Source organism: Dasypus novemcinctus, chromosome 6, assembly GCF_030445035.2.
Source record: "Dasypus novemcinctus isolate mDasNov1 chromosome 6, mDasNov1.1.hap2, whole genome shotgun sequence".
Lineage (NCBI taxonomy): Eukaryota > Metazoa > Chordata > Mammalia > Cingulata > Dasypodidae > Dasypus > Dasypus novemcinctus.
Window position 1 is genome coordinate 114,795,159 of NC_080678.1, and position 22,730 is coordinate 114,817,888.

Sequence of the window (22,730 nt, forward strand, 5' to 3'; positions counted from 1 at the left end):
TTCTTCTGAATTTTTCTGGTTGTTGCTGTAGGTACTGATATTTTGGTCACAAATTTTAAGAGCTGAGGTGTTCCTCGAGTGTCTGACCATCTTTGTCCATTCTCATCTAAAAGGGGGGCACAAAAACACTATTGCAGCTTGTTGTGCCAGAAGCTTTTTGCTATTCCACACCATGTCCTTCTCCAGTCTTTGGGTATCCTGTGACTCATTCTACTGGCCATAAGCCCTTGCTTTCTTTTTGTAGTCTAGACCCTCCTTCAAAATCATCTCAAACTGGGAACTTTCCTAGATGTTCTGTGTGAGCTGACGACTCTTGCTTCCTATAAATATTCTTGTAATTGTAATTCTTTGGAAGGGCCTTTTCACTCAGGGCAAGAAGAGAAGAGTAGAGAGAAGTGTTAGCATTAGCTAGGAAAAGGCAGGGCCTTGTACTTTTTCCTGTGGGCTGCCAAGGGTAAAGTCTGTACTGTGGGTGCCTTTTCAGAAGCTAGAGCTTTGCAGTCCAGAAGTTGTCCAATGCTAGAGAGGACCCAGAGTGCCTGCACCTCCTGCAATGGGCAGAGCAGGTGCTTTGTGATTGGAGATGGGTTCTTATCCATGCTAGCCCCAGAAAGTGTGGCCAACGACTTGACCCGCCTGACCCTCAGTTATCCCATCTGTGAAATGATAGTAACACTGGGTCATCAGGTTGTCCTGGAATTCGAAGTCATGCATAAAAAGTGCCTGGGATATAAATACCCCATAATTGATAATCCTGATATCATTAGAACCATCTGTCCTTAGTTTCCTCATTGTCTGCTGGCAGTTTTACTTATTTAAAATTTTTTTAAAAAAGATAAATACATCACACAACTCTTACGTTAAAAAACGAAAGTTCCCATATACTCCACTCCCCACCCCCCACCCCCGCTCCTCCCACATCAACATCCTCTTTTATCAGTAAGACACATTCATTGCATTTGGTGAATACACCCTGGAGCACTGCCCTGCTGACAGTTCTAGACAAAGCCTAGAGGAGGCAGTAAGGAGGGAGGGGAGGAGAAGTTTGCTCTTGGGTGTATAGCAATGTCTGTAACACAGGACATTGAGAATTGTTTTAGTTTCCTCATTGCTAAAGCAAATACCATACAGTGGGTTGGATTAAACAAAAAGCCAGCTAACAGGGAGGTGAAGAAGGTCAACCACCACACCAGGGAGCCAAGAGTGCCTACAACTGCAAACAGGAGAACTGTATCCATCATCCAAGTGGAAGCTAAGCCCCCTCTTGATACAGAGGTGGAGTGGACATAACCATCCCAGGGTCCACAGGATGAAGGAGTGGAGTATGGATTAGAGAGGACTTGCCGATGCTCTATTCTGGAATTGTGATTAGTGATGGAAGTAAATGTGGCATTGAGGTGGAGAAAGTGGCCATGGTGGCTGCTGGGGGTGGAGAGTGGGAAGAAAATATGTGATGTGGGGGCATTTTCCGGACTTGGAGTTGTCCTGGGTGATACTGCAGGGACAGTTACTGGACATTGTGTGTTCTCCCATGGCCCACTGGGTGGACTGGGGGAGAGTATGGACTTAAATGTGGACCACTGACCAGGTGGTGCAGCAGTGCTCATAGATGAGTTCACTGAGTGCAGCGAGTGTCCCATGATGTTGGAGGAGGTTGTTGTAGGAGGAGTGGGGTAAGGGGGGTGGGGGGTATATGGGGACCTCATATTTTTTTAATTTAATATTGGAAAATAAATAAAGACAAAAAAATTTATTGGCTCACGGTTTTGACACTGAGAGAGGTCCAAGCCAAGATGATGCTTTCTTCCTGAAGACTGGCCTCCCAGGGCAGGCTGTTTAGGTCTTTGGTCCTGAGCCCCTATGTCATGATGCAATGCACATGGCAGCCTCTCCTGGTCTCCCCCTTCTCTTCTTGGCTCTGTTGACTTTTACCTTCCAGCTGCTCCCTCTGTGGCTTTTTCTCTGTGACCTTACCTATAAGGTCTTCAGTAACAGGATTAGGACCCATCGTGGACCACATACTACTGAGGCAACCTCATCAAAGTCCTTATCCTCAAGGGTTCATACCCAGAGTAATGGATTTGGTTTCAGAACATGTTTTTTATGGGATACAGAGCTCCAAACTGCCCAAAGGTACATTAACTGCTGGAAGGGAAAGGAAGGGCCTCCCTGTGGGTTGGTCCCTCTGATGCATGGCTTAGGGGAGACTTGAGTGGTCCCAGATCCAGGGAGAGAGTCAGCAGGGAACAAGGAGGCCTGGGGCCAGCCTTGCCCCCATGACTTACCTCTGCAGGCCTTCAGACTGCAGGCCTGCAAGGAACCCGGGCACCTGCCACTTCCCTCCATAACCTGAGTCATGCCCAGCTCCACAAAGCTGTACACAACAGATCTGTGAACGTGCAAAGACCTTGAACCCAGGGGAGATACATAGACACAAGCAGCTTCCCACCTGGCCAGAAGGGGCCTCAGCCTTCTCCAACCACCTCACTTCTTCCAGGCACTGAACACAACCTGGAGAAGCTTCTCCATTTACTCAGAGGGAGAAAGTACCTGAAAGTGTGGGTGGGAGGGCCTGTGGCTTTCCCTGCTGGTCAGTACCTGATGGGCTCAGCCAGCCAATCCACCGCCCCCATCCTGGCCCTCTTGGCCCCTCCAGGGTCCACACCTCCATCTGCCTGGGGCTGACTCAGCTTCAGCACTGGAAGGCCCTGGTCCAGGAAGCTCCTCTGACCTGGGCAAATGGGCTGGGGGCACCCCCTGCCCTGCTCACCAGATGCGCCATGGGGCCTGAGGGCTGTTGCTCTCCAAGGCTGTGTGCGGGAGGGAGGTGCCTGTTAGAGAGGCTGCTGGAATTGGGGGACAGGTAGAAACTCTCCCTGCCCTCTTGCCCGACAGGGCACCTCGTCCCCCTGACCCATGCCCTCTTGTCCTCAGGTCGACATTTGTGGGGAAAAACTGGAAAAGCATTTGCAACCTTGTTGCCGACATCGCAAATAAATTAAAGAAGTAAGGCTTCTCCGAGCTGCAGGCCCCTTGGGCTGTGGGAGCTTGGCCCTGGTCAGGCAGAGCACATATCCCTTGAAGCCTCTAGGGGTCTGCACGTCCCTCGGGTGGGAGCCCCGAGCCCAGTGCTCTGAGCCAGAGCAGAGGACACATGGACAGATGCCAGTGGATGCCCCCTGTGGTGACCGAGGGGTGGTGCCAAGGGGGGGGGAGCTCAGTAAAGACCATCCATGGCCAAGACAGGGAGGTGGTGACCAACTCCCCAGAGGGGGCTAATTGGTGGAGGAGGGAGGAGGGGAGATGGCGGAGAGGAAGGAGGGACAGAGCTGCAAGAATATCACAGTAGAAGGGAGATGCCTCAGAGATGCAGGTGCAGGTGTGTGCAGGTGTGTGCAGGTGTGCACATGCATCTTCTGGGGTGTGGGCTCTAGAGGTGGGCAGAATGCTATCCTGGCACCCGCTCTTGCGTGAAGCCTCCAAATCCTTCACTCAAGTTGTCGGCACTGTCTGGTGGGGAGTGGGCTCAAACGTGAGATGTGGTAGGGAGGGGGCAGCTGGGCTGTGGCCTGGCCTGGCTGCCTGGGTGTGCGGCTTCCAGCTGTGAGTGGCCTCTCACAAGTGGGCACTTCCTCGCAGCCCAAAAATGCGGATTTGCTTCATCACGTTCGACTCTCGGGGCTACGTGTCCATGGACCTCACCTCAGACGAGTAAGACCCCTGGACGCCCTCGGTGGACCCAGAGGCCCGGCAGGGCAGTGAGGAGTGAGCCCCAGTGCCAGGCGGGACAATGGGGGCAGTCAGGGTGCTGGAGCAAAGGGTCCGGGGAAGCCAGAGTGGGTCAAAAAGAGGAGCCCAAGGGCAGGGTCCTGCGAGCATGGGGCGGGCACAGCTGGGGGCATGCAGTGGCCTGAAGGGGGTCACAAAGCCTGGGGGTGGGGCTGGGGAAGTGCCTGGTGGATGCAGGGTCCAGGCACTTGGGGACACCAGCGCTGGGGCCCCATGCCGAGTGGGGAGCCCAAATGAGACCTGGGGATATGTCATCCTGTGGGTGGTGCCTGGGGGTGGAGCAGAGCACGCTGCCCGCACCTTGGAGGGAAGCCAGGGCAGCAGGGGAAGCAGGAGGCAGCACCCGAGAGGGGGCACCGGGGGGGCCAGGCCTCCCCATGGTGCTCCAGGAGGAGCTGCAAGGGCTGATGCTCTGGGCAGGGGTGAGAGCATGGAGGGGTAGTGTGTGTCATGTGGGTTTGGAGGTGGGAGGAAGCAAGTCTTGGAAGGCCCCTGGGTGGGGCTGTGGTGTCCAGGGGGAGCATGCCTGGGCCAGGAAGGCCCCCCCCCAGGCAGGAGGCTGTGGGAGCCATGCAGGAGGGACACGTGCAGGGAGCCCCAAGTCCTCAAGCAGCAGCCCTGGGGGCGCGTGGCCTGCAGCAGACCTGGGGCGGCCTGGGACTGGTGCTCCCACAGGTGCTCCCTGCCCGAGCTGAGGAGGGGTGGGTCAGAGGGGCGGGGTGGGGCCTGAAGGGGCCCTGGGCCTGGGAGCAGAGGGAGCCTGACCCCCTGGGGGGGTGTGGAGAGCGTGTGGCCATGGGTGGTGGGTGCAGGGTCATGGAGGGTCTGCTGTGGGGGCAGAGGCCAGAGCACAGGGGCTGGGTGGCCCCAGCTGGGCTGTCAGGAGAGTGAGACCTGGGAGGGGGTTTCCTAGGGGAAGAGGCATCTGCAAGAGGAGGGGCTTGCCCAGGGAGGCGGAGCCTGCACACCAGCCTCCAGGGGTCCCAGCCCCACCTCCTGGGCTGGGCAGGCCTGTGAGGCCGCCCCCACTGCCCCGCCCTCTGCTCACAGCCCACGCTCCTCCCAGCTTTTGGCCTTTCTCCCGCAGCAGCCCAGGAACCCTCTCAGGCCTATTTGCTGCTTCCTCTAGCACTGACACAAGCATCTAGTGGCACTGAGTCCACACCCCCGCACAGGGGGCTGCTGAACAGAGGAGGGGGTGGGCAGTGGAGAAGCAGGACGAGCTTTCCCAAACTCAGCCTCCCGTGGGCCGCCTGCCGGCGGTCCCCCAGGAGTTCCACGGAAACACTGGTCCCTCGTGAGTGCTGCCTCGCAGCTGCACATGCAGGGATGCCCCCACTGTGGAGAGGATGGTCAGAGGCAGGGCCCCTGGGGTTGGGGGCTGGGTGCTGTGGGTAAGGGATGCACCCAGCAAGCCAGGTCGAGCCCATGGGGACAGCGGAGCCCTGTCTGCGTGTGAGATGCACCCGCGTCCTTGCACGTCCACGCAGAGTGACGGGGGAGGGCCACGCCCACCTCCACTGCCTTTTCCATGTTGCATTTCAGAGAATATCTTCAACAAGGCCTTCGGAGACTAACAGTTGAGCCCATTCTCGTGACATTTTCATACGTGAATGAAGGACTAGAGAAGGTACAGCTGCTGGAGCCTGGGGCTTTCATCCCGCCTGACTGCATTCTTGGAGTGCTCCTTGTTCATCTAAACCCCTTGTCCCAACATTTCCTTCCTTTTTTGCAGGCAAATATGATGATCAGAAAAGCCGCCACTGGAGGTAAGCCCCTCCTGCCCGCCATGGGCTCAGGGGCCGAGGGCAAAGCCAGGCTTGGGCATCAGCGCGTTCGGGTCCCAATCCCTCCCCCACATTCTAGCTCTGAGTTGGAGAAAGTTCCTTACGGTCTCCGAGTTACAGATTCCTCCCCTGGACAAGGAGGCTAAGGTAATACCCACCTCGCCTTTATGAGAACTAAGGTACCTGCCTGCACCTTTGGTCTTGAGAGGCTGCAGGTGTGTCCAGGTGAGGCCATTTCCCTCTCTGACCTGCACTTGGGAAAAGAAAAGGAAGCAGCCAATGTTCCCGCACAGACGTAGGATTTGGTTTATGGATCTTCTCGATTGCTGCCCTTTGCTGCCCGCTGTGCCCTCTGAGCTGCACTGTGGCTTTCAGCTCTTCTTCCTTTCACCCTGTGCCTCCCTCCCTGATGGTGTTGGGTGCTGTCCTCAGACCAGGACTGACGTCCTTCCAGGCTTCCCAGGGGCCTGCACTGGGTTTTGCAGAGCCCTTAGCTGGGTGCATGGTCCCCCATCAAGGGCCTTGGCCAGGGGCTCTGGGGCCCAGGACACTGGCAGGAACCCCGAGGCCAGCCCGGCTCAAGGAGCCCTTACCCTGAACCTGCAGCCCACCCATTACGGCAGGTCAGCCTGTGGTCTCCCTGCTGTTCTGGAGTCTTGCACCTGTCAGGTGCATGAGCTGGGTTTCCCTTCCTGGCACAGGTGGTACCATCTGGTGGGGGAGGGTGGGGCAGCCTGGCAGGAGGTGCCCTGAGGTGGACTTGGACTCCTGTCTGCCAGGTGGGTCCTGGGCTCAGGCCCTTCTCTGCTGAAAGCCTGCAGAGTAGGGTGGCCGGCACATGCGCCTCCCAGTGAGCTGCTCAGACCTTGCCCGCACGGGCAGCCCTGAGGTTCTGCCGCCACGGCTCCCTGGTGCACCCAAGGTCCCGTTCCCACCTGGGCCCTCTTTGCTTGTCCTCCAGGTAAGAAGGTCACCAGCATTGTCTATGCTCTGACGGCTGCAAAAATACCTAAAGGGGCAAACCGGCTGGCTGCGGAGGAAGTGAGTTCAATCCATCGTTACAGTCATTATGCTGCACTGATTCTGGGGAATTCTACTCAACGCCTTCTTTCTCTTAGGCTCAAAAGGCTCGGAAGATGGGAGCAATCGTTTTCGCCATTGGCGCAAATGAATTTGAGCAAAAACAGGTAAGTGAGAGCAGATAACGCGGGGGCCACCCTTGAGCCTGTTTGGAGGCAGGTGTTAGAGGCTGCTTTCCCTGGGTAGCCCAGGGATGCCATCCTAACCCCCCCAATTACTTGGGTCTACCCCGTCCACTTTAAAGGATGGAGTTGGTGGGCTCGGTTGCACCCCAGCTGAGGGTGGAGGCCGCCCCCCATGAGTTCTCCTGCAGATGGAGGGATCTAGTTCCAGGGAAACACTGCCCAGACCCTGACGTGTTGGCCAGGCACTGTCCCGTTTGTGGAAGCAGCTGCCCCTTCCATGCCCTGGCTGTACATCCCAACCACCTCCTCTCCCTCATAGCTGGAAGGAATTGCAGACTCCAAGGACCATATGTTTGGGGTCCCTGATCTGGACTCCCTGTCAAGCATCAGTTCCCAGGTGAGTGGGAACTGGATGTGAGAACCCCGATGGGTGTGAGAAGCTGCAAGTGAGGAGGGGCTTGTCGAGAATCTCCCCACAGCTCACACCCTGCCCTCTTGCCCACTGTGGATTCTAGGTAATTGAGAAGAGCTGTATCGAAATTAAATCTTTGGAGCCTACCAGTGTCTGCATGGGAGGTAAGGGCTGAGGTGTCACTGGTGTAGACAGAGGTGTGTGTGTGTCTGCTTGTGTATGTGTATATGTATGTGTGTGTGTGCATACATATGGGTGTGTGTGTAGGTGTGTGCCTCTGCATGAGTCTGTATGTGTGCATGTGTGTGTCGGCATGTTTTTGTGTGTGTATATACGTGTGTTGTGGTGGTGGTTTGAAGCTGCATGGACCCCTGAAATGCATGTTCTTACAGCTATTCCATTCCTGTGGGTGTAAACCTATTGCATGTAGGGCCTTTTGATGAGGTTTCTTTAGTTAAGGCATGGCCCAGGGACGTTCTCAGTCCTCTTACTGGAGTTGTTTAAAGTGAATGATAGATTTTGCCCAGGTGGACAATGGCTCACAACCTTCTTCTTTCCCCCTATTTCCTGTAAGCCTATCTTCTAGTCTCCAGCTCTCTGAGAGAGCTTGACTTGCTTTATTCATATCAGAGAGGTCATGTAGTATTTGTCCTTCAATGCCTGGCTTGCTTCACTCAACATAAGGTCCTCAAGATTCATCCATATTATCTCATGTGTTAGTACTGTATTCCTTCTTACAGCTGAGTAGTATTCCATTGTATGTATAAATGACATTTTGTTTATCCATCCATCTGTTGATGGGCATTTGGGTTGATTATTCAGAAAAAGAGTGAGAAAGCCACAGAAGCAAGATTCTGGAAGTAATGAAACCCAGAAGTGAAGAGAGAGATCAGCAGATGCACCCCATGCCATGTGACAGAGGAGTCCAGGGTCCCAACAGCCCATCTTCAGGAACAAAGTATCATCCTGATGATGCCTTGTTTGGACCTTTCCAAGGCCTCAGAACTGTAAGCTTATATGCTAATAAATCCCCACTGTAAAAGTCAACTCATTTCTGCTATGTTGCTGTCAGCAACCTAGCAAACTGGAATAGACCTTGGTACCAGGAAAGTGGGTAGCTGCTAGTGCAAATACCTAAAATGTTTAAAAAACTGTTAGAAGGGAGAGAGAGTAGAGGTGGGAAGAATTGGGCAAAGCATGATAGAAAAGGCCCAGAGTACTTTGAAGAGATTTTTGGTAGAAACACAGATGCTAAAGGAACTTCCGATGAGGCCTCAGTCAGAGATGATGAATGTGTCATTGCAAACTGGAAGAAAGGCAATCCTTGTTTTAAAATGGCAGAGAATTTGGCAAAATTGAGTCCTGATATCATATGGAAGATGATAGAATTTGGAAATGACAAGCTTGGAAATGTAGCTGAGGAGATATGAGACTAAATGTAGAAAATGCAGCCTGGCTTCTCCTTGCAGCTCATAGTAAAATGTGAGAGGAAAGGGATAAGCTGAGGACTGAACTGATGGGCACAAAGAGAGCAGATATTGATGGGTGGTAAATTCTGAGCTTCTGAAAAGTGAGTCCCCAGAGAATAGTGCCCCATGTGAAAACATCCCTGAACAGGGAGCCGGTCGTCAGTGTGTATCAGGACTGGGAACACAACCATCCAGGGAGGATCTCTGGAAGGTCCTTTGTCTTATGGCCTGGACCCCAGTATTCTACCTGTGAAACCAACACGTTTTTTGCAAAATCTGTATGAATGGAGCCATTACCAGTTTGGTCTATAAGGAACAGAAAAGGGGTAGACTGATGGAAAAATAACTTCAAAGGCACAATGATGGCAGCTGAGATCTGCACTGTAGACAGTATTCAGCCAAGAGAGCAGACCAGCCCAGCCAAGGTGTGAGTATGCCCAGGAAGCTGGAGGTCAGCCCTGCCATGTGGAGGTGTGAGTACACCCAGGAGTGTGGAGGTCAGCCCTGCCATGTGGAAGGTGTGAGTACACCCAGGAGCCTGGAGATCAGCCCTGCCATGTGGAAGGTGTGAGTACACCCAGGAGCTTGGAGGTCAGCCCTCCCATGTGGAAGGTGTGAGTACACCCATGAGCTTGGAGGTCAGCCCTGCTCTATGGAAGGTGTGAGTAGACACAGGAGCTTGGAGCTCAGCCCTGCCTTGTGGAGGTATGAGTACACCTGGGAGCTTGGAGGTCAGCCCTGCCATGTGGAAGGTTTGAGTACACACAGGAGCTTGGAGGTCAGCCCTGCTATGTGGAAGGTGTGAATATGTCCGGGAGCGTGGAGCTCAGCCCTGCCATGTGGAAGTGTGAGTACACACAGGAGCTTAGAGCTCAGGCCTGCCATGTGGAGGTGTGAGTACACACAGGAGTTTGGAGCTCAGTCCTGCCATGTGGAAGGTGTGAGTATGTCCGGGAGCTTGGAGCTCAGCCCTGCCATGTGGAAGGTGTGAGTATGTCCAGAAGCTTGGAGCTCAGCCCTGCCATGTGGAAGGTTTGAGCACACACAGGAGCTTAGAGCTCAGCCCTGCCATGTGGAGGTGTGAGTACACACAGGAGCTTGGAGCTCAGCCTGCCATGTGGAAGGTTTGAGTACACACAGGAGCTTGGAGGTCAGCCCTGCCATATGGAAGGTGTGAGTACACCTGGGAGCTTGGAGGTTAGCACTTCCATGTGGAAGGTTTAAGTACACACAGGAGCTTGGAGCTCAGCTCTGCCATGTGGAGGTGTGAGTACACCCAGGAGCTTGGAGCTCAGCTCTGCCATGTGGAAGGTTTGAGTACACACAGGAGCTTGGAGCTCAGCCCTGCCATGTGGAAGGTGTGAGTACACACAGGAGCTTGGAGCTCAGCCCTGCCATGTGGAAGTGTGAGTACACCCAGGAGCTTGGAGCTCAGCCCTGCCATGTGGAAGGTGTGAGTACACACAGGAGCTTGGAGCTCAGCCCTGCCATGTGGAGGTGTGAGTACACACAGGAGCTTGGAGCTCAGCCCTGCCATGTGGAAGGTGTGAGTACACAGAGGAGCTTGGAGCTCAGCCCTGCCATGTGGAGGTGTGAGTACGCACAGGAGCTTGGAGCTCAGCCCTGCCATGTGGAGGTGTGAGTACACCCAGGAGCTTGGAGCTCAGCTCTGCCATGTGGAAGGTTTGAGTACACACAGGAGCTTGGAGCTCAGCCCTGCCATGTGGAAGGTGTGAGTACACACAGGAGCTTGGAGCTCAGCCCTGCCATGTGGAGGTGTGAGTACACCCAGGAGCTTGGAGCTCAGCCTGCCATGTGGAAGGTTTGAGTACACACAGGAGCTTGGAGGTCAGCCCTGCCATATGGAAGGTGTGAGTACACCTGGGAGCTTGGAGGTTAGCACTTCCATATGGAAGGTGTGAGTATGCCTGGGAGCTTGGAGGTGGTGGCCTTCTGCCTTGTTGTGGAAGAGTGCCACCATGCCAGGTTTCTCAGATGCCTGTGGAATTGCAGAGAAGATGTTTGCCACTCAGATGCTTGACAAGCCTTCACCCCAGTGTTTGTGGTGGCAGGGACTCTGTGCAAGCACCTGGAAAGGGTGGGGCTTCTGATGTACTAGGGCCTGAGGTCACACCATTGTTCCATAATGACTCTCAGACCTGGAAATCTCATGGGTCTGACCTGAAGGGTTTTGGAATTGTTTGGGACCTGTGACCCCTGTTTTCCTTCCAATTTCTCCCTATGGCAGTGGGAATGTTGGCCCTATGACTATCCCTTCTGTGTCTCTTGAAAGCAGGTAACTTGTGCTCTGAGTCCCCAGGTCCACAGCCAGAGGAATTGTGCCCCAGGACAGATGACAGCTGTAACTGCTTTTGATGAGAAGTTTACTTAATATTGTTACTGAAATGAATTAAGGCTCTGGGATATTGTGATGGAATGAATGTATTTCAGTATAGAAAGAGCATGTCTTTTTGGGTTCACGGGGCAGAGTGTGATGGTTTGAACGTGTATAAACCCCAGAAAAGTATGTTCTTAAAGCTGATCCATTCCCATGGGTGTGGACCTATGGTAAGTAGGGCCTTTTGATGAGGTTCCTTCAGTTAAGGCCTGGCTCAGGGTGGGTCTTAATCCTCTTATTGGAGTCCTTATAAGACAATGAAATCCACACAAAGAGAAAGAAAGCCATGGAAGGAAGAAGCTGGAAGCAACAGCCTGGAAGAGGAGGGAGACCAGCAGATGCCAACAAGGACCTTGTGGTGTGACAGAGGAGGCGAGGTCACTGGCAGCTGGTGGTCTTCAGGAGGAAGGTACCATCTTGATGGTGCCTTGATTTGGACCTTTCCAAGGCTCAGAACCATGAACTTGTACGCTAATAAATCCCCACTGTAAAAGCCAACCCCTTTCTGGTATATTGCTTTCGGCAGCCTAGTGGACCAGAACAATCGTGTGTGTGTGCAGGCATGCTTTTGTGCACAGATACGAGTATAATAGGAGCATGAACCTGTATGTGTGTATGCGTGCATGTTTGTGTGTATGTGTTTCAGACTTCATGCGTGTGTGCATGTGGATATCATGATGTGTGTACATGCATGTGTATGTGTATATTTGGGTTGTTGTGTATGTGTATGCATGCATATCCATGTGTGTTTATGTGTGTTCATGGGCATGTGTGAGAATCATGTTTGTGTATGTATCTATGTACATGCAGTGTGTGTGTATTTGCAATGTATGCATATGTACGTGTGAGCATGAATATGTGTTTGGATGTGTGGTGTGTGCACATGTGCACGTGTATGTGCCTTTGTGTGTTTATACTTTGGTGTCTATATGTGTGTGCACGTGTTTGTGTGTGTGTGGTGTGTGAGTGTGTTTGAAGTGTGCAGGAAGGTGCTCATTTGTGAGTGGCTTTGTGAGGGTGTTTGTGGGTATGTGTGTGCAAGTACATGTTTCCCCTCTCAAAACAAAATGTTTAACAAACAACGAGAAAGGAAAAGCATATTTAGAGCCCCCTCAGCACAGAACCAGGCAGTGGAGCACAGGAGCACACGAGACAGACATCACACAGGAGGAATTAGCCATCATCCCCGCTGTGCAAAACTGAGTGGCCATTTGAAACCTGCAAGTCACAGCGTCGGAGGACGGGGAGCCCAACAAGTGCGGCTCAGGCATGGAGGAAAGACATGGCCGAGCCCGACATCCAGATGCCCCCCGCTCAGCGCCGGGGAGAAGGGCCTCCCAGCCTGGCAGGGGCGCCTGCTCATCGGCCAGCAGCTGCCTCCTCCTGGAGGTGGAATCCTGAGCCCCACGCCCACCTGGGGACTGGGCAGAAGCCCTCTCCCCAGTCACGGCCACGGGGCCCTGCTGAGCGCAGCCAGAGGGGACCTGCTCAGCAGTGACTTGGTGCTGGGTCTCCAAGTGTGGGAGGCCCTCCCATCGCCAGGCTCTTCACCTGGAAGCTGCTGCCCACACAGTGCTGCCCGCCTGTCGGCCCTCAGCTCCTGCCCAGCCCTTCCCTCCTGGGGAACCCCTGCTGCCCAGCTCAGCTCCCTGACCCGGGCGGCCTGGTGTAGGGCCTTTTCCTGAGAGGAAGAGACCCCTTTGCCGAAAGCCTGGCCTCCCTCCGGGGCTGCTGGCGCTGCGGGTGGTGGATGCCCTGCCCCGGGATGGTGCTGAGGGGGCAGGGGTGGTGAGGGGCTGGGAAGGGGAAGGAGCGGCTGCTGCGCAGAGCAGAAGTCCTTGCCTGGGTGTCCTCTTCCCTGCCCCTTCCCTGTCCTTCCCTCATGGAAGCAGGTTCCTCTTGGAGCTGAATCCTTGGGGGGTGGGGGTGGGTCCAGGGCATGGGTGGGTTGATCTGGAGCCTGAGGCCGGCTGGGGCTGTGGGGCTGGACGCGCATTCCAGGTAGAGGCTGGGGGTGAGGGTTGTGCTGTGGGGGCAAGTGCTCGCCATTCCGGGGTCCCCAAAAGGCCCTGTCCTGGGCCTCCATCCCTGCCCTCCACGCCCACCCCTGCTCGGGGCTTTCTGGCTCAGGACCCACATCTCCTGGAGCTGACGACTCCTCAGGGGCTCGGGGGCTTACTGGGGAGGAGCCCTGAGAGGGCGGCTCAGAACAAGACAGGGACGGGCAGGAGCAGGGCTGCTGGGGTGGCGCGACCCCGGCTGGGCCCCGTGGGAAGCAGCCTGGGATCCGGGCCGCGTGCGCCGAGCTGGGCCCTGGCCCAGGGCCCTTTGTAGCCTCCGATTCTGTAAAGTGGGAACCTTCTGCTCACAAGATGCTCAGAAACGAGGGAATGCGATTTAGGATGAGCCCGTCGTCCACGCGCCACTCGAACTTGCCCATGGACGTTTCTTGGCTTCTTCTTGGGGCAGGAAGGCCCCGTCCAGAGCCTAGCTTGCCTGCACTCCGGCAGGGAATGTCCCTTCTTGGGGTCTATCTAGCCACGCCTCGCTGTGTTCGTCAGGGTTCCGCCTTCTGTTATATAAATAATCCCAGGATGGAAGTTGGAAATGACTGAGCACCGTCCCCTGCTCAGTGTGGGCGGGGTCGGCCGGTCAGCAACGGCCCGTGTGGGTGGCGACTCAATGCTGGGCCAAGGCCCAGCCCACGTCCCGCTGGGGGAGAAGGGATGTGCCTGAGGGTGCAGCCAGAAGGCCATGACTGAAGGAGCCTGTGCCCCCCACCTGGAGGGGGAGCCCGTGCCGAGCGACACAGCCTGCCATTAGCCGCAGGTGATGTTGTCACCACAGGTCCTCATAGCTTGCCAGGCTACATGACAAGGGTCGTGTGCTGGTTGGCTTCACTCAGGAGTTTCCTGGCTCATCATGTTGGAGGCCCCCAAAGTCCCACACGAAGGGCTCCAGGCCAGGCTTTCTCCTGGGGTCTGTGGCCTGCTGGTGTAAGTGCCTCACAATCCTTGGGGGTCTTGGCTGGCTCCCCCACCTACCACTCCAAGGCCAGCAGTCTCCATGGTCTCCTCCCCTGGCATTTTCTCCTTGCCTGTGTTTGCATATTCTCTGCATTTTAAGAAATATGATCCCTGGGTTTCTTGTTCATAGATGAGCTCATTCCTTAACTCGTAATAGCATCTTCAAAGTTCCTCTTTACAAAGGGGTTGAACCCACGTGCACAGGGACTGGCCTTGGAAGTGACTTTTATGGCAGGCATGATTGTCCCCTGGCCCTTGGTGCTTCCGCATGGCTCATTTCCAAGGGCACGGCCACAGCCACCAGGTGCTGCCTGAGCAAGGGAATCACTGGGCCATGCCGGGCCTCAGAGGCAAAGTCCCTCAGGTCCAGTGACTGGGGACCATCCAAGCATGAGGGCTGGAATTAGCAGGCCCGGGTCAGGGGGCAGTGCGGGGGGGGATGGATGGATTTCAGGTGGGTGCACCGGGGTGGAACGGCGATGGAGTTGCCGAAGGTCCAGCGGGCCTCCCTAAAGCCACTGTAGTATTTGCCTCAGGGCCAGGAAGCCCAGGGGACCCCCAGTGCCTGGACATGTGCAAGGCACCGAATGGCACCTCCGTGTCAGCCTTTCTCACATGGGGACGGATGTGCACACTGAGCCCAGCATGGGCCAGGAGTGGTCCCTGGTGGCCAGGGAGAGGCGGGTGCTGGGGTAGCTGACTCAGGGCTCTGCACCCAGGGCTAGGACGGAACTGCCCCTGCCATGAGGGCCTCTCAGGAGCAGGGCCCTGGGGGCCTCCATGCTGCCCTGGGCACCAACAGGACAGGATGAAGGAACAGCCCCTGTATGTGCAGAAGTCCCATGGCTCCAGGCCTGGAGGCCCAGCTCAGGCAGCCTGGGGGCCTTGGACCCACCTGGACCGAGCTCTGCTCTCACCTGTAAAGCAAGGGGTGACTGCCCACTGCCAGCATCCCGTGGCTTTAGGGAGCCCCATGGGATTTCAGGGTCGGAGCTCACCCTAAGGAGAGGCCTGGCAGGACACAGGGCTTCTAAGAATCAGTGGAGAGAAGAGGCTGCTCGGAGGTGGTGTCCCCCAGAGGTGGTGTCCCCACAGCTACTTCCTTGCCTGAGTCCCCTTGGGTGTTCATTCTGGGGCAGCCTGTCCTGAAAGGAAGAGCCGAGGGAACACAGCCCTGAGCGCATCCTCACAAGCCTGTTCCACATTGTCCTTGCAGAAAGCCCTGATATCAAGGTGCACGGAAGAGGCTTTGCGAATGCCCTGAATAAGAAGGACATAATTTGCAGATTCAAGTTCAGCAGAACCAAGTTCGAAGGTAAGTACCTGCCCAAATGCCTCTGAGTCCCGAGTGACCCCACAGCATGTGTTCCTTCTGAGATGCCCAGCCTTGCCTGCCCTTGATGGCCTCTTTCAGTGGCCTTGGTGGGGTCAGAGGCAGCATGCCATGTAGAGTCAGATGGGCTGGGGGCCTGGCCCCTCCCACCCCGACTGGAAACAGGCCCTGGGCACCTGGAGCAGGGCCGCAGGTGGCTCTGGGGGCATGGGCAGCCAGCCTGGGCCCTGTGCCCTGCCTGGTTCACTGACCCCTGCAGGGAAGGTGGCTCATCCTGAGCTGAGACAAGGAGCCCTGGCCAGGCCTGGACTCCAGAGTCCGAGGCCCAGGCCCCAGGGCCTTCCTCCTGAACCTGTTTTCTTTCCTGTAACATGGGCCGTGGTCATGGCAAGATCTCGTACGTAGAGCGGGAGGTGCCCTCGAGGGTGTAATAATTGTGTGAAAATGTAAGAAGCAGCCTATTATTTGGCAGAACTGAGGTGCCAGGCACGTGACCAAGGGTGAGCAGCCTTAGGAAGCAGAGGGCCCGGCAGGCGGCGCCCAGGGAGCTGGGGCTGGGTGGGCCTTCCCAGAGCCTGGGCTGCTGGGCGGCCCTCAGCACCCTCTGCTCCCAGCCGGCTCCTCGCTGCCTCCATTTGCTGCAGTTGCATCTTCCTGGGCCAGTGCCTTGCCCAGCCACCTGGTAGACCCAGAACGGCTCCCTTCTCCAGCACTGGTGGGCATCTGCTCCTCTGGGTGGGCAGAGCATGGGGAGGATCTCAGCACTGGCTCTCCACCCTGCATGTGGGTGATGCGCCCAGGGAAGTGCTGTTTCCCTTTACCTGCCCTTCCCCAGGGTGGGTGAGCCCAAGCCCCTCAGTGCTGACAGCCAAAACCACGGAGGGCACCTTCTAGTTCACCTAGAAGAGAGTTCCTGGAGCAGGCAGAGCCCACCTGACGGCCCTGGAAATGCTTCTAGGTCCTTCCCCAGAGAGCTGGGGGTTCCTGTGCCCCCCCCCCGGGGGTCCCTGGTGTCCCCTCTAAGGCAGTGCTGGGTGCCGGGCACCCGGCCATACCACGTGGGCAGAGCCAGGGCACGTGGCATGTCATGAGCAGCTCTGATGCACTGAGAAGAATTTGTCTTGTTACTTCTAATCACATTTTCCTCTTATTAAAACACCTGGGAAAACTTTTGGAAACCTGAGAAATGAGAAGAAAAATGTAATGGCCAGTGTGTCCCCCTGTCCCATGAGTTCTGTCTTTAGCATGCTGTTTTCACGACAGCGGGAAGGCCTATAAATTCGGGTGATGAGCTCGTTCTGGGTGGCACCTCCCTCCTGATCTGCCCACCTTGCCCCTCAGGCAGCCGTCTTGGCCACGAGCCATCTTGGCCGTGGCTTGGTGGCACCTGCAGTGCCCTGTGCTTCCTGACCCTGACCTTGGACATGCTGTGGTCATCCTCTCCCTGGGAGTCCATTTTCTAGTGACTCCCAACCTTCCCACAGCAAATCCTCACCTCGAGCCCTGCTTTGGAGATGAGTTTCCAGATCTCCAGGTTCATGGCTCCTCTGACAGTTGTAATGTCAGCGGGTCACTGTGGAAACGAGCCATTTTTTTGAGAAGAGCCCTGATCTGTGGTAGAAAAGAGAAAAACAATCACAATTGTTAGAGATTCTTAATTATAAGATTGATGCAGCCACAGGGAATTAGAGGAAAGAATAGAGAATAAAACATTACCCCGATCCCAAACCCAAATAACTACCATTTACCCTCTCAAATACAGCATAGTGAAATAATTTTTCTCAAATTTGACAGAAAAAAGAAAAGAAACTGAACTGGAATTAATGCAACTCTCATGCCCTAGAAATATTTCTTTATAAGACCTATTGGTTCCTAAAAGACGCCCTTGAAGTTAAAGGAGACTGGAACCCCTGAAGTGGTTAGGACAGTAACCAGGGGTTCCATTTCATTTTGATCCATGTGCTTTATAGGTCAAGTGCCCAGGAAGTAACACCTGGCTGCCAGTCCCACCAAAATTGGCATTTCTAAAGAGATAAAAAGCCTAGTTTTGAAAACATTCCACAAGAACCACCCCTAAATCTTCTCCCCTGCAGGGGGCTGACCTGCCACCTCCAGGGTCCTTCTGCTGGAGAGGGCAGTGCTCCCAGCAGCTCTGAGCACAGCTCTCGGGGGCTGCAGGTGGTGGCAGACCCAGCCTCCATCCTGCAGAGAGACAGTGGATGACGCTGCTCACCCTCCTTCCTGGGCGCAGCTGGCCCTGGGCCTTGGGAAGCGGAGGTCCTGCTCCTCCAGCCTGGGGGATGACCGTGAGGCCGAGCCCTGCTCAGAGGGCGGCTTTGCAGTGCCCTTCACCCCAGTCCAGGGGCCAGTGAGTGCGTGGGCTGTGGACTGAGAGGTCCCCCCACAGCTGTGGGCCTGCACTCAGCCTCCTGTGCCCCAGTCCCAAACCCCACAGAAACTGAAGGCTACAGGAAAGCCAAAGCAGCCCACATCCTTTCCCATGTCAGGCTTCCCCATCGCGGGAAAGGGCGCCCCTAGCCACTCAGTCCTCTCCTCCAAAGCTCACGGCCCCCTCGTGCCTCTTTGCTTCCCCTGCATCCAACCACCAAAAGTCCTGCTGCCTTTAAGTCCATAGCACCCCGGGATCTGTCAGGCCCTGGCACACTCGCTGTCCTTGGATAAAGCCCACGCTGCCCATCCTGCTCACTCCCTTCCTCCCTGCACACGCGCAAGTGGTTCTGACCTCAGGACCTTGGCACAGGCCCTTCCACAGCCTGGAACATTCCTCCCTCAGACCTCTCCCTGATGGCTTCCTCACCTGTTGGGGCTCAGAGCAAGCACTGCCTCCTTGGAAAGGCCTGATTTTTAGTGAAGTTTCAACAGCATACAATTCTTGTGAGAATTATAGAATGAACTTGAAATACTCATCACCTGCTGTCAGTAATGGCCCACCCATGCCAAGCTGGTGACGTCGGTATCCCCACTGCCACTTATTTGAAGCAAATCCCGGACATCACATCTGTCCATCTGCAAATATCGTAATGTCTCCAAATGAGAAATTGTACCTGTAAGAGATGATCCAGGCCACCTGTTCTGAGTAGATGTCCCTTCACTTGCATGCTCTGTGCCTTCCCCGTTTTCATTGTCATGCACTTCGCACTCCCTGACATTTATTTTGTTCATGGTTATATTTTATGGGATTGCCTCCCCATCCAGTCACGAGAACGTTCCTGCCTTGAGAACATCTCTCTGCCTGCCTTGCTTCTGTTAAATACCATCGGCTGCCCAGTGCCTGGGGCAAGGCCAGGGATCCCACAATTTCTCTGAGTAGACGATGGCCGAAGGAGAGGCTGGCCACCTGCCAGGGTCCACTTGTCTGGCCGAGGGCAGCAGGAGGTGGTGGATGGATGGACGTGCACTGACCTTCTGCTGTGGGTTTTCTTTTAGATAAAGCAGCAAACTCTTCTGGAGACAACTTCATAACTTGTCCTGGAGTAGAACCTCAAGTACTTGGAAAGTAAGTGCCCCGGTCTGGGGACCCTCATGGCAGGAGACCAGGTGGGCAGTGGTTTAAGGGTCCTGGGTGAGGGCACCCTTGGCCAGGGCACCCAGGGAGCCCTCTGTACCTGCCCTGATGGGTGGTCCTGGAGGTGGGCAGGGATCCATGTGGCCCGGCTCTGCTGAGGACAGCAGGAGGTGGAGGGTGCCTGCCTCAGTTTCCCCATGCTGTGACATCTACCAAGCCATGGGTTGTCTTGACAAGAGGGCTTTCTTGGCTGCCAGTGCTGGGGCTGGAAGCTGGCTCCTTCCAGGGTGGGCAGCGCTCTGGTACTGGCAGCCGGCAATCCTGGGGTCCCGTGGCTCCCCCACCACACGGCCACGTGCTCTCCTCTCTCTGCCGGGTTCCCAAGGACTTCCAGTGTCTTCTCCTACAAATGGCTTTCCCTTGAAAGCCCCCAGTCACAGCACTAAGGGCAGTCTCATTCCCCTGACCTCAGCGTAACGATGTCTTAAGAAGGTCCACTGACATTGGGTTACACCCCAGGACTGGGTGCAGGTCGTGAACATGGTTTTTCTGGGGCACGCGCTTCAGCCCATCTGGTTCCAAAGGGCTCCTGCCACTCGCCAGAGCTGAGCCCACGTGCCCTGTCCACAAGGAGGAGCCAAGTGACCCCCCCCCGTGGCCGCCGCTCACGTGGCACGTGGCCGCACGGCAGGCAGACGATGCCGGGCTCCTGGGGCCGGCCGTGTCCCTTGGGGCCTCCAAGCCAGGCCGACCTCGTGCTCTGGGGAAGGAGCTCTTGCCTCGTTCTCTCCACTACCCCACTACCTTGCTGGCACAGTCACTGCACCCAGGAGAGCTGGGGGCCAAGGTTCAGCCATGGGGGAGACCTGCTTGTCACCGGCCCACCCGCTCTGTGCTTTAGGCCCATCTTCGTTGAAATCAGCCTCAACAAAGGCATAACCTTCATCGCCAACAACGTCAAATTCAGTGGAAAGGACTGCGTGAGTACTGGGTGGGGGCACCCCCATCATGGGGCACGTCGGCCCAGCCCTGATGCAGACACGCTGGGGGGCAGCTGGCAGCCAGGGCGAGTGGGTGGGGCAGGGGGCCCACCAGGACCAGAGTCCAGGCCTGTGGCACCCCTGGCTGTGTGGGCCCCAAGGCCCACCCCTCCAGGTTGGGGTTCAGGCAGGGGGATGGGGCAGCCTCCGCCACATGTGGTGTCTGTGGCCCTGGGCACTGCCGAGGTGGTCTGGGCATCTGGCCATGGACTCCTGGCCCCCCCTGGGGTCCCTGGAGGTGGAGCACCTGAGGAGAGGAGGAGGCTGGGGGTGGAATGCCAGGGGACGGGAGCCAGGAGGGGACCACCCAGCCCCAGCCCAGCCCTCGGCCACACCTGTTCTCTGGCAGCCAAGGCTGGATGGTGACGGTGGCCCTTCCACAGGGGGAGAATCCTGCTGCCAAACCCACCGAGGACAAGGCTGGGAACCCAAGCAAGGTCAACAGCCAAAGCCTCGCTGCACAATCCCCCGACACACCCCCTGAGAAGAGCCCCACAAAGCCCTCCAAGAATGCTGCAGCCAGCACTCCCAGGAAGTCCCCCGAGCAGTCCCCCAAGCAGTCCCCTGAGCAGTCCCCCGAGCATGCCAGCAAGAACACGAATAGAGAAGACGAGGGCACTGATGAGGAGGAGGACCCCGAGGAGGACGCTGATGAGGAGTACCAGTACGAGGATGACGACCCCACCGAGAGCCAAGGCAGCTCCAAATTCCCCTGGATCCCTGTCGTGGCTGGCGCATCCGCCCTGCTGCTCCTGCTGCTGCTGCTGGGCTGCCTCTGCTACCTGTGCTGGCCGGTGAGTGTCTCTGCTACCTGAGCAGGCAGGTGAGTGCCCCTGCTGCCTGAGCAGGCAGGTGAGCACCCCTGCTGCCTGAGCAGGCAGGTGAGCACCCCTGCTGCCTGAGCAAGCAGGTGAGTGCCCCGCTATGTGATCAAGCAGGTGAGTGCCCTGCTACATGAGCAGGCAGGTGAGTGCCCCTGCTATGTGATCAAGCAGGTGAGTGCCCCTGCTATGTGAGCAGGCAGGTGAGTGCCCTGCTACATGAGCAGGCAGGTGAGTGCCCCTGCTATGGTGGCAGCTCCCAAGACTGCTCACGGCTCAGGCTCCATTCCCCCCTGGAACCTAGAGGCGCCCTGGCCTCCTGCCCCACCTGCCACGGGATGCTCACGGGGAGGCTGCGCACGCTGGGCCAGGCTGCTCCAGTGCCCACAGCCCTTCTAGAGGTGACCAGAGGCCAGTGTGCAGCAGGGCAGCAGGAGGACAGACAGGAGTGCTCCTGGGTTAGGAAGGAGGGGCCTTCGAGGGGCTGGAGGACCATCCAGAGAGCTGCGGGAAGGAGGAGGAGAAGGGGGGGCAGAGAAGGAGCAGGCGGGTCCCTGCCCAGGGAGGGCTCGAGGGAAAGCCTGCGGGGACCATCCCGCAAAGGGCTCTCGGCTTGGGGTGGCCTCAGCCTGCCTGGTCTGCCCAAGCCGTCCAGGGAGGGGTGGTGTCCCTGTGACAAAGGAGGAAACTGAGGCTCAGAGGCAGCCATGCTGGCCACAGCTCCACAGGCATCGGTCTGTGCCCCGCGGTTCTGAGCAGGGTCCCCACCTCTCCCAGGGGCTGAGGTTGAGCCCAAATCACACCTTCCAGCACAGGTTATGTTTTTTTCTCAATCTAGACAGAAAAGGAGCTGCCACGACTCCTGCTGGAACCCTCTACTGTAAGTCCTAAGTGCGTCCTGACTTCCTGTGAGCTCATCTGCCATGCACCGAGCCTCCCACGGCCCAGGGAGGGGTCCGCTCCCGCCCCAGGAGCTCCACCGCCTGTGGCAAGAGCCTGCAGAGCAGGAGGAGGAGGGCGCAGGGGTGGGGCGATGGGGGCTGCTAGCGAAGCCAGGCGTCCCCCTTCCTGGGCTCCCACCAAAGGGGCAGTGTGGGCAGCCTGTGGGGGTCTGCCACGGACCCTCCTGAGACAGGTGGGGAACTTGAGCCCCTGCCGGCTGGCAGGATGGCACTTACCCAGGACTCAGGGAAGCTTCTGGAAAAGGAGCCTCATGTTGCAAGGACCCAGCTCTGGGATCTGCCGGGCCCTTGTCTTAATCACGGTCTCCTGGTGGGCAGAGGGGCCTGGCCAGGTCAGCCCTTGGGGCCTGCAGGGCTGAGGGTGGGCAAGGGAGCTTACCTGGCATGGAGCTGTGAGGGGCGCCCACCTGGGGGAGCCCAGGGCCAGGTTCAGGGCAGCAGCCATGGGACCAGGTGGGCCTGGGGCAGTCATGCTTTCAAAGCTCGAGCCCGGTGGCTGAGGGGCGTCCCCTGCCCGTGCGTGGACCCCTGACCAGCCCAGCATGTGGTGTCTTCATTTGCCAGGGCTGCTCTGACAAACGCCATGCACCGGGTGGCTTGAACCCGGAGGTCACTGTCTCTGGTCTGGAGCCCAGAAGTCCAGCTTTCTCCCGGGTCCGCAGGTTCCAGTGCCAGTCACTGCGGCTCTTGGGGTCCTTGGCTGGCCTCATGCCTCGGCCACACAGTGCCATCCTTGGTCCCCTCCGTCCTCTGCCTTCAGGCTCCTCCTGAGTCACATTTCCTCCTTCATGAGGCTCCTGGAGTGGACAGAGCCCCCGCTTCTCTTTGGCCACCCATCCAGTAGTGACGTCCTGGGCACGCCCTGTTACAGATGGCTCCCCGCAGAGAGCACAGCTGCAGGCGTGAACCCCTGTCTTCTGGGGCCCTCGGTCCAGGCCCCACACAGGGCACAGCCTCAAGGA

At 56.9% G+C, this 22,730-nt stretch overlaps 1 protein-coding gene across 1 annotated transcript in view; it reads left to right on the forward strand.

Moving 5' to 3' along the window:
* Positions 1-22,730, forward strand: part of LOC131278804 (anthrax toxin receptor-like) — a 52,720-nt gene that overhangs the window by 25,035 nt on the left and 4,955 nt on the right. The window contains exons 2-14 of the mRNA XM_058299264.1: positions 2,935-3,006; positions 3,640-3,711; positions 5,335-5,419; positions 5,525-5,558; positions 6,538-6,617; positions 6,695-6,763; positions 7,101-7,178; positions 7,297-7,357; positions 15,303-15,401; positions 18,867-18,936; positions 19,847-19,925; positions 20,369-20,779; positions 21,645-21,686. Coding sequence (XP_058155247.1) covers positions 3,647-3,711; positions 5,335-5,419; positions 5,525-5,558; positions 6,538-6,617; positions 6,695-6,763; positions 7,101-7,178; positions 7,297-7,357; positions 15,303-15,401; positions 18,867-18,936; positions 19,847-19,925; positions 20,369-20,779; positions 21,645-21,686 — 1,173 coding nt within the window. The 5' untranslated portion in view covers positions 2,935-3,006; positions 3,640-3,646. The remainder of the gene's footprint in view (positions 1-2,934; positions 3,007-3,639; positions 3,712-5,334; positions 5,420-5,524; positions 5,559-6,537; positions 6,618-6,694; positions 6,764-7,100; positions 7,179-7,296; positions 7,358-15,302; positions 15,402-18,866; positions 18,937-19,846; positions 19,926-20,368; positions 20,780-21,644; positions 21,687-22,730) is intronic.